Source organism: Neophocaena asiaeorientalis, unplaced genomic scaffold (assembly GCF_003031525.2).
Source record: "Neophocaena asiaeorientalis asiaeorientalis breed wild unplaced genomic scaffold, Neophocaena_asiaeorientalis_V1.1 scaffold95, whole genome shotgun sequence".
NCBI classification, from domain to species: domain Eukaryota; kingdom Metazoa; phylum Chordata; class Mammalia; order Artiodactyla; family Phocoenidae; genus Neophocaena; species Neophocaena asiaeorientalis.
In genome coordinates, this window is record NW_020174924.1 from 919,722 (window position 1) to 929,275 (window position 9,554).

Consider the following 9,554-nt stretch of genomic DNA (forward strand, 5'->3'; position numbering starts at 1 on the left):
GACTCTCAACCACTGCGCCACCAGGGAAGCCCTACTCCCTGATCTTTGATGACCATCTCGGTCTAGGACACTGATCACAAATGAAACCTTATAAACTGGCATCAGACTGGCTGCAACAAAACCATCTGGGAGCTTCAAAAAATTACACACTTGTGGGAATTCCCTGGCAGTCCAGTGGTTAGGACTCCACACTTTCACTGCTGAGGGCCCGGATTCAATCCCTGGGTGGGGACCTAAGAGCCTACAAGCTGTGCAGCAGGGCCAAGGGAAAAAAAAATTACACAGTTGTGGGTCTCAATCCTGGAATGTATGATTCATGAAGTTAGTTGTGGGATCCCAGCATCTGTAATTTTAAATCACTTACACATTGATTCTATTATCAGCTGTTGTATGAATATCAGCTATGTCTTTAATAATTTGAAAAGCTGGGAAAAAAGAGAGTCCTAAGTCACGCTTGAGGCTTTTGAAACAAATCCACATCTTTAGAGTTCCTAACCCAGTGATTATCAGTCAGGCTTTTTAAAAAATATTTAATAATTTAAAATTTATGAATGAGATGGAGCTTCATTTCATTTCAAAGTCATTTATGTATTTTTGTATAAATTGTCTATTCATATATCTTCCCATCTCCTACTGTGTTATAGTCATTTAAATATAGATTTTAAAGGACATTCTCTATGTTAAGAAAGTTGTCATAAGACTGTCACATATACGTGTCTTTTAAAAAAGTTTAATTAACGTTTTTGACTTTGTTTATGGTCTTGTTTGTTTGGCAGGCAGAATTTTAAAAATAGTATGTAGTAAATTTTTGAAAACTTTCTTTTATGGATTCTGAGTTATATTTAATGCTTAAAAATCTGTAGCACTCTAAAATGATAAAATTTCATCTCACTTTTTTTTAGTTTTTCTCAGATTAATTTGTCTTTAAATCTTTAAATTTGCGCGTGTGTGTGTGTGTGTGTGTGTGTGTGTGTGTACGTGTAGAGAGGTTGAGGTTTAAGGCTTTGTATTTTTCTTAATTTTTGTTTGTTAGTTTATTTTGAGGCAGCTTTCCAGGCTCAAAATTTTGAATGACTCATTTTTCTGCCACTAGAAATTATGCAATTTTGAATTCAGGGAGGCTTAACTTCTGTGTGTGTAAACTATTTACAATATTTTGGAGGAGGACCAGGGCACGAACCTGTGTCCCCTGCATCAGCAGGCGGACTCTCAACCACTGTGCCACCAGGGAAGCCCTTGTAAGTCTGTTTTGATGTCAGTACCATACTGTTTTGATTACAAACGCTTTGTATTATTATTATTGTTTTTTTATTTGCATTACGCGGGGCTCTCACTGTTGTGGCATCTCCCGTTGCGGAGCACAGGCTCAGGACATGCAGGCCCAGCAGCCATGGCTCACGGGCCCAGCCGTTCCGCAGCATGTGGGATCTTCCCGGACCGGGGCACGAACCCATGTCCCCTGCATCGGCTGGTGGACTCTCAACCACTGCGCCACCAGGGAAGCCCTGTATTATATTTTGAAATCAGGAAGTGAAATGCCTCCCACTTTGTTCTACTTGTTCAAGATTACTTTGGCTATTTGGGGTCCTTTGCGATTCCATATGAATTTTAGGATTGTAAAAAATGTCATTGGGATTTTGATACGCATTGCACCGAATCTGTAGATTTTGTGCAAAAGCTTTTAAGTTTAATTAGGTCCAATTCGTTTATTTTTGTTTTTATTTTCATTACTCTAGGAGGTGGGTCATAAAAGATCTTGCTGTGATTTATGTCAAAGCGTATTTTTCCTATGTTTCCTTCTAAGAGATTCAATAAATAAACAATGCATTGAGTGAGATATTCTTTCTATGTCAGAGCTTCCTTGTAAATGAATTCTTGATCACTGTCAAACTATGTGTCCTGATTTTTGGCTAGGGAAATTGTGTCACTGACTCTGATAATTTTTTCAGACTATACTTTCCCCAGATGAAGCTCTTATTTTTCTCTGAGGTATCATTTCCCTTTCTTTACTCCTTCCTGACATGTCTGATTACTGGGGCACTTTAAGTGGAGGCAATGTTGTGAGGGTGGAAAGCCTAGATATTTCTGTACCTGTGATCAGCAATGTAGCAGACAGTAGGGCACTGGTCTCAGCAGCAATGCCAGTACCTTGCTGAAAAACTAGACGGAAATCTCTGTGCTCTCCTACCTCCTTGTACTCCTCTTCGTTAAGGACAGCTGGGACTCAGCCTACCTGTTACTTTCTTCGCAGCTATTTGGGGGCTAGAGGAAAAGCTTTCCCCAAACAACTAGTTTCCTTCTTAGATGTCCATTGATCTGTACATGCCAAGCTTTCTCTACAACCTATTGTTTTCTGCTCTTCATCCTGGAGTTCCCTGCTACTGACCCCAGATTTATATATGAGCCTCAATGGGATTCCTCACTTAAGCTCTGTTGGCACAGCATGGCTGGCTTCCACAGAAGCTCCTTGGCTAAGCACAGGGGATCAGGGACATTTTAAATCTACCAACTTAATAGAATTGCCTTATTCTTAGGTCAAAAAAAACCTGTACAACTAAAATTCTAAAGGGCCATTCCTGGTGTGAGGAAGGTCAGAATCAATGATGATGAATGGAAAATACCTTGATATGGTAATGTTTACACATTTCATTAACATACTTGTACAGAAGCTTAAATTTCTGTGAAGGCTGATCTATCAATATTTTCCCTTATTCTTTCTGACTCTCATGTTTAGAAAATTCATGACCATCCTAAATTTATAAAAATATGCTTTCATTTTATTTAAAATATTAATTATCTCTACTTGGAATTCATTTCATAGCTGATGTTAAGGTATGCATCCAAATTTAGTTTCTGATCTCTAGATGACTCTCCATTCACGAAGACATATTTTACTGAATATACCATCTTTTCCCTATTTTTTGATAACTAAATTTCCATAAATAATTTGTATGTTTGGACTTTCTATTATGTTCCGTCGATATATCAATCTGGACCTTTCTGGTAACACGCTTCTTAACTTAGTACAGCATTACACTTTATCTTACTAACTGTGGAGGAAATCCCTCACTATTCTGTTTCAGAACAGAAGGCCTCCTAAAGCCCGAGATTATCTGCAGTACCAGATAGGGCCTCTAGAGGAAGATGCTACACAACTTGAACTCGATAGAAAGCCAGAAAGCAGCCAGCCCTTTGAGGAAGAGATTTTACTTTGCATGCCAGTGTAAACTCACTCACTGCTCTGTCACGGTGTCCATGTGGCTGAACTGTTTCCAGGAAAAACCTGCAGAAAGGAGCTTCCTGTTTCCTCACAGCTCAGACATGAAGCCCACCCTCATCTCAGCGCTTGTGATGATATTCACACTCAGTGAGTAAAGTCTCTTTTTATTCTATCTTTCTCTGGTCTTCTGATTTAGAATCAGTTTAACGAACTATTCTCCTCTGTCTGCAAGACAATCCCTGATCCAGAATTGGTGTTACAGGAGGAACAAGAGCCCAGACAGTGACTCAGCCTGAGGACCACATCTCCGTCTTTGAAGGGTCCCCAGTGCAGGTGAAGTGCAACTACTCATATTCTGGGAGTCCTGAGCTCTTCTGGTATGTACACTACCCCAAACAACAGCTCCAGTTACTCCTGAGACACACCTCAAGAGAGAGTATCAGAGGTTTCACGGCTGACCTCAACAAGGGTGAGGCATCCTTCCATCTGAAAAAACTATCTGTTCAAGAGGAAGACTCAGCGGTGTATCACTGTGCTCTGAGGGACACAGTAACTGGTTTTACAAAGGAAGCAGAGCACAAACCCCTTAAGAGTTACTGAAAATATTTCTAAGTTCCCTATTTGGCCACAGTGGGGCATTCTCTCTCTAGAGACTGACACTGAGTTTATCTCTGAGATACAGTTGCCATCAGTTGTCAGTTAGCTATAGATTAATCTCAAAAATTTGTTCAAGGAAATTCTCATTACCTACAATACTTAAATTAATTTTTAAAATACTAAGTGTATTTATTCTATAGATTAGTACCTGGAAAAATACTTTTGAAATAAAACTATGTAATGGCATAAAAATCCTTTTCTTGGCCCAGAGGGGCTCCCCAGGCTTAAGTGGTGCAATCTCTCCTCTTTATCCCCTCTGCCGTAGCATCCACCACCACGTGTGCTCATCACCACGTACTGAAGCACAGTTCCTGAAAAGGAGTATACTGTTTCCCGACATGTGGTTGCTGATCTTTCTACAGCTAATGCCTTTCCTCTCATGCACTTCATGGACCCATGCTACCCAAATCAAGTGCAATCAGGAGAAACATCAATTTGCACAAGGAAAGTTTAATATAAAGAATTATTAACTAATAACAGGAAGTTATTTACTAATGAGTAAAAAGAACTCTAAAGAACATAAGAATAGCATAGGTAGGGAGACGCTGTTATCTCTAGGACTAAGCCAGAGTTCCGAGGAAACTAACACGTTGTAATTTGTACCCCCTTCTCCTACCAAGCCAATGACTCAGGCTTCATTGGGGAGTGTGTGGCTGCAGCCTGCTGGATGGGGAAGTTTGCTGAGGTGCCAGAGAACAAGGTTGACAGGCAGAAGAACACCTCCCAGGGTTCCAACACAATTTATAGGAAGCTGGCAAGGGAGTGCTGCTGAATTTGCTTGGGTGCTTGTGAAACCTGCCAAGAAACCACCTGGGGGGCTGTCATTAAAAGCTGCTGGAGGTGAGCATCACTGGTGTCCCACAGGATGGCCAAGCACTGCAGGAACAAGAAGTGTGGAAGGGCTTCCCTGGTGGCGCAGTGGTTGAGAGTCCGCCTGCCGATGCAGGGGATACGGGTTTGTGCCCCGGTCCAGGAAGATCCCACATGCCGTGGAGCGGCTGGGCCCGTGAGCCATGGCCGCTGGGCCTGTGCGTCCAGAGCCTGTGCTCCGCTGTGGGAGGGGCCACAGCAGTAAGAGGCCCACCCACCGCAAAACAAAAACAAAAACGAAAACAAAAATGAAGTGTGGGAAATATGCCAGGACCTAGGAGAGATGCTGCTTCTTCCTGCAGTGTCCTTCCCGTTCCCTCTACTGACAAAGCTTAACATCATGCCAGCTGGCAAAGGAGAAATGTTTACAAGGTCCATGTCCAGAGTCACCCTCTGAATCCATGAAGGGTGGATTTATAATTGAAAGGCAATAAATTGATAAGTGGCATGCCCCATCTTTCTGGTTACTGATCTTTCCTACACACCCCTCCATACACATTTGAACTTCCAAACAACGGTGAAATGACTCTGGTTCTATCTAACAAGCTAAAGCTGTCCTTTGAACAAGTGAAGACGTTCTCATCATTTCCCCAAAATGAGGAGACCCATAATCCCAGCAGTCACTAGCAAGGCCACTTCGCTCATGGGATCATTGACCAAGCATCGGGGTGGCTGGGGAAAGATGCTGACACATCCATAGAGTGCATTGTTTTGTCCATTATTAAGAGCTTCCATTTCCCTTGGCCAGTATCCACATAGTGCATAATTATCTTGACAGTCTGTGCCCATTCTGAGAGGTCCATCCAGATACCCCTTTCCTAGATTTCCTTGGCACTAATCTTCCGATCTTGTTCCTTCCAAGTCTCTTACCAGAAAAATCATTAGCAACTGCCCAAGAATCACTGTAGATCAGTGCCTCTGGCCATCTCTCAGTCTAGAGAACATGAATAACCAAAAGGTATCACCTGATGATGTGGAGGGATTGTCCTTCATCTTCATCCTTCAGTGGGCTATAGTGCTAGTTTTGTGTGGTACCAAAATAATGTGCAAATCCATATGAAAAATAGGCTTGATTTTCTTGTTCCTTAGTCAACTGATTATCAGGAACTCCCCAGAAGGTGGTTATAGGCATGGTTAAGGGAGAGTATACAAAACAAGAAGAGTCTGTGTCAAAGGAATCTGAGGTGCTTACTCATTCAGCTTCCCTGGATCTTCTGGGGCTGCCTGAGCCCAGTCTCTTATATATCATTTCCACTTGATGATAGATTGGTGCTGGGCATGATCAACAGTGCAGGTATGTAGGTTGGACAACACTTGGTTCATGATGGAAGTTCAGGCTGCACGGTCACTAAGTTAGTTTTTTCTGAAGTTAGATATTCAGACTTTGCCATGGTCAATTAGCAAGTCAGAAGCTGTTTCTTAAAAGGAGAACCGATATTTAAAGAAAAGGACATATATTCCCCCCAGCCCCCAATACTCGTGGACTATGCTGCAATTTTCCTGTTGGTGTTTCCCATGTCTCCATCCTATTTGCCATGGAAACTCCAAGCATCATTTTTGGATCTGCTGGACCATAAGACCAAAGTGATGAAGCAGATGGCACTGAGATGTTCCTTCCTCTGCAATGTTTTGGAATAGTTTAAGAAGGATCAGTGTTAACTCTTCCTTAAATGTTTGATAGACTGACTCAATAGCTTTTTTTTTTTGCGGTACGCAGGCCTCTCACTGTTGTGGCCTCTCCCGTTGCGGAGCACTGGCGCCGGACGCACAGGTCCAACGGCCATGGCTCACGAGCCTAGCTGCTCCGCAGCATGTGGGATATTCCCAGACCGGGTCAAGAACCTGTGTCCCCTGCATCGGCAGACGGACTCTCAACCACTGCGCCACCAGGGAAGCCCTCAATAGCTTTTGACCCCAGTTATTTGACCCTATTGGAGATGCTGAGGCAAACCTAATATTAATTAACTTATTCCTTTTTTACTTAATTCAGCCAGAGTCACCTTCTGTTATTCACCAATAAGAACCCTGACTTACAGACAATCTCATTCCAGCATTAGGCAAATTAGAAAAAAGAAAAGAAAGCTCATATATAAAATACCAGAAGTGATTGTAAGAAACCTAACAGTGCTCCTCAGAGGTATTCTGTAAATACCAGGCATCAATATTCTTTCTTAATTGAGTTTTTACATGAATTAAGCTGTATCTGTTCTTACTCTAGGCAAGAACTGGAGTGTAATAAAGGCAGAGAATAGACTAGAATAGACTTTGTATTGAAAGCACAGGATTGAGCTTCCTCTGATTGGCTGGGTAAGAAGCCTGAGTCTCTCTCTGGGATCCAGAGGGACTAGATAAATATACCCAGAAAAAGAACTAGACTGAGGAACCTGGCTTCATTTCAGGCTCTGGAGCTGAGTCTCCTGTGATCCCAATAAGGAGGAAGAATGCAGAAACTCCTGACCGTGTCTTTGGTGATTCTGTGGCTTCAACTGGCCAGTGAGTTGGGGCTCTTGGCGATGGGAAGACGGTGACCAAAGTTCTGAGCCCACAAGACAGAGGGGCAAAATCTTCTTGTTAATTGGGAAATGTACCCCCAAATTTTGGAAGGAAATGCAAACACTAGAGAGTGAAAATGCAGTGACTGACTCCTGGCTTCTGGCCTTGTGTTTCTGCCTAGGGGTGAATAGCCAGCAAGGAGAAGAGAATCTTCAGGCCCTGAGCATCCAGGAGGGTGAAAATGCCACCATGAACTGCAGTTATAAAACTGATATAGACACCTTACATTGGTACAGACAGGATTCAAGGAGAGGCTTTGCCCACCTGATTTTAATACGTTCAAATGAGAGAGAGAAGCGTAGTGGAAGACTGCGAGTCACGTTTGACAACTCCATCAAAGGCAGTTCCCTGTCCATCACAGCTTCCCAGGCTGCAGACACTGCTACTTACCTCTGTGCTATGGATACACAGTGCTCACCAGGCAACTGCAGCCCCAATGCAAACCCTGCCAGAGCTGCCTCTTAGAACCTGCAACAGTGTGTAGAGTTACCTCACTTTAAACAAACGATTTGGACTGATGAGCCTAAAGACCTTTCAAGCTCTAATTTTACCAGGTCACTTGTGGATGATGAGGAAGGTCTTGTTAGTATTAGAAGGTCTCATCTGTTATATGTACAGCCTCCTCAAGACTTAGGTGGGGCTTTGAGATGCATGAGAGGAGTTTTGCATTTCTCTAATTCTAACAGGAGATTCATCAGACATTAGAGTTAAAAAGGATCTTAGGACTCTTTCAACCAAACTTTTCATTTTAAAGCTGAGCAGTGAAAACGTTGTATAATAATAGATACAAAGATCTGAATCTTTGGAGTAGTAGAGACAAAGATCTGAATCTGATTCTCAAATCTACCCAACAGCCGCTACTTACATTTCACTGACCAGAGTGTTATTCCATGTCCCCACCTTTCTCCCGTCTGCAAAGGAGTCTGGGATGTCAGTATTTTTTCAGTCTCAGCATGTTGTCACTCACATCAAAACTGTGGTTCTATTAGTAAGAAATAGGAGAGAATGGACATTCTTTAGGCAAATAGCAATTTCTGCTATCCCCAGGGTATATTAAGATTCATATGTGGTGTTTTGCTTCATAGTTATTCATTTTTGAAATACTATATCCAGTCTATCTCCCAGTTCTGTTGACTTTGCTTCCTAAAGGTCTCCAAAAGATGTCACAAGCCCCACACACTAATTCACCTCCAGCATCCTAATTAAAAATCCATTTTAGTCCCTTGCTCCTCAGCATGTGACACACCCCATCATTCATCAATGTAGTCCTCTGTACCACAGTGAGAATGATCTTGTCAGAGTGCAGATTTGAGCATGTCAATCACCTGGATCCCCATTTGCTCGTAGAATAAAGAGAAACTTCTTTTAAAATTTTTATTTATTTTATTTTTGGCTGCATTGTGTCTTCGTTGCTGCACGGGGGCTTTCTCTAGTTGTGATAAGCCAGCGCTACTCTTCGTTGCGGTGCACAGGCTTCTCATTGTGGTGGCTTCTCTTGCTGTGGAGCACGGACTCTAGGTGCACAGGCTTCAGCAGTTGCAGCACGCAGGCCAGGCTCAGTAGTTGCGGTACACAGGCCCTAGAGTGCACGGGCTTCAGCAGTCACGGTGTGCGGTCTTAGTAGTTGTGGCTCGTAGGCTCTAGAGCGCAGGCTCACTAGTTGTGGTGCACAGGCTTAGTTGCTCCACGGCATGTGGGATCTTCCTGGATCAGGGCTCAAACCCATGTCCCCTGCATTGGCAGGAGGATTCTTAACCACTGTGCCACCAGGGAAGTCCCAAAACTTCTTAATATGACCTACAAAACCTTGCATAATTTAGGATCTTGTTACCTCTCCAACCTCATTTCACAATGTACTCCTAATCTCTCTCCCTCTCTGTCTCTCTCTCTCTTCAACAATACTGGTATTATTTAAGTTTCTTTTTTTAAAATTAATTAATGAATTTTGGGCTGCATTGGGTCTTTGTTCCTGCGTGCGGGTTTTCTCTAGTTGTGGTGAGTGGGGGCTACTCGTTGTTGCAGTTCGCGGGCTTCTCATTGCGGTGGCTTCTCTTGTGGCAGAGCACGTGCTCTAGGCGCGTGGGCTTCAGTAGCTGTGGCACGCAGGCTCAGTAGTTGTAGACAAAAATAAATCTAAATAGAGGAAATAATGTATTCAAGCAGGTTTTATTCCCCTGGTGATAACTGCATCAGCTCTCTACTTCCAGTCTGACCCCTCATTCCACATGGCTGGGTCCAGGCTAGTGGAAGTACA

General features: G+C 42.9%; 2 gene segments (V, D, J or C); both read left to right on the top strand.

Moving 5' to 3' along the window:
* Window positions 1–3,095: 3,095 nt before the first annotated feature.
* Window positions 3,096–3,835, top strand: LOC112410590 (T cell receptor alpha variable 16-like). The segment is given in 2 exon segments: window positions 3,096–3,367; window positions 3,483–3,835. Coding segments are annotated over 2 exon segments (561 nt in total).
* A 3,304-nt stretch (window positions 3,836–7,139) lies between these two features.
* Window positions 7,140–7,765, top strand: LOC112410610 (T cell receptor alpha variable 17-like). The segment is given in 2 exon segments: window positions 7,140–7,240; window positions 7,422–7,765. Coding segments are annotated over 2 exon segments (396 nt in total).
* Window positions 7,766–9,554: the final 1,789 nt, after the last annotated feature.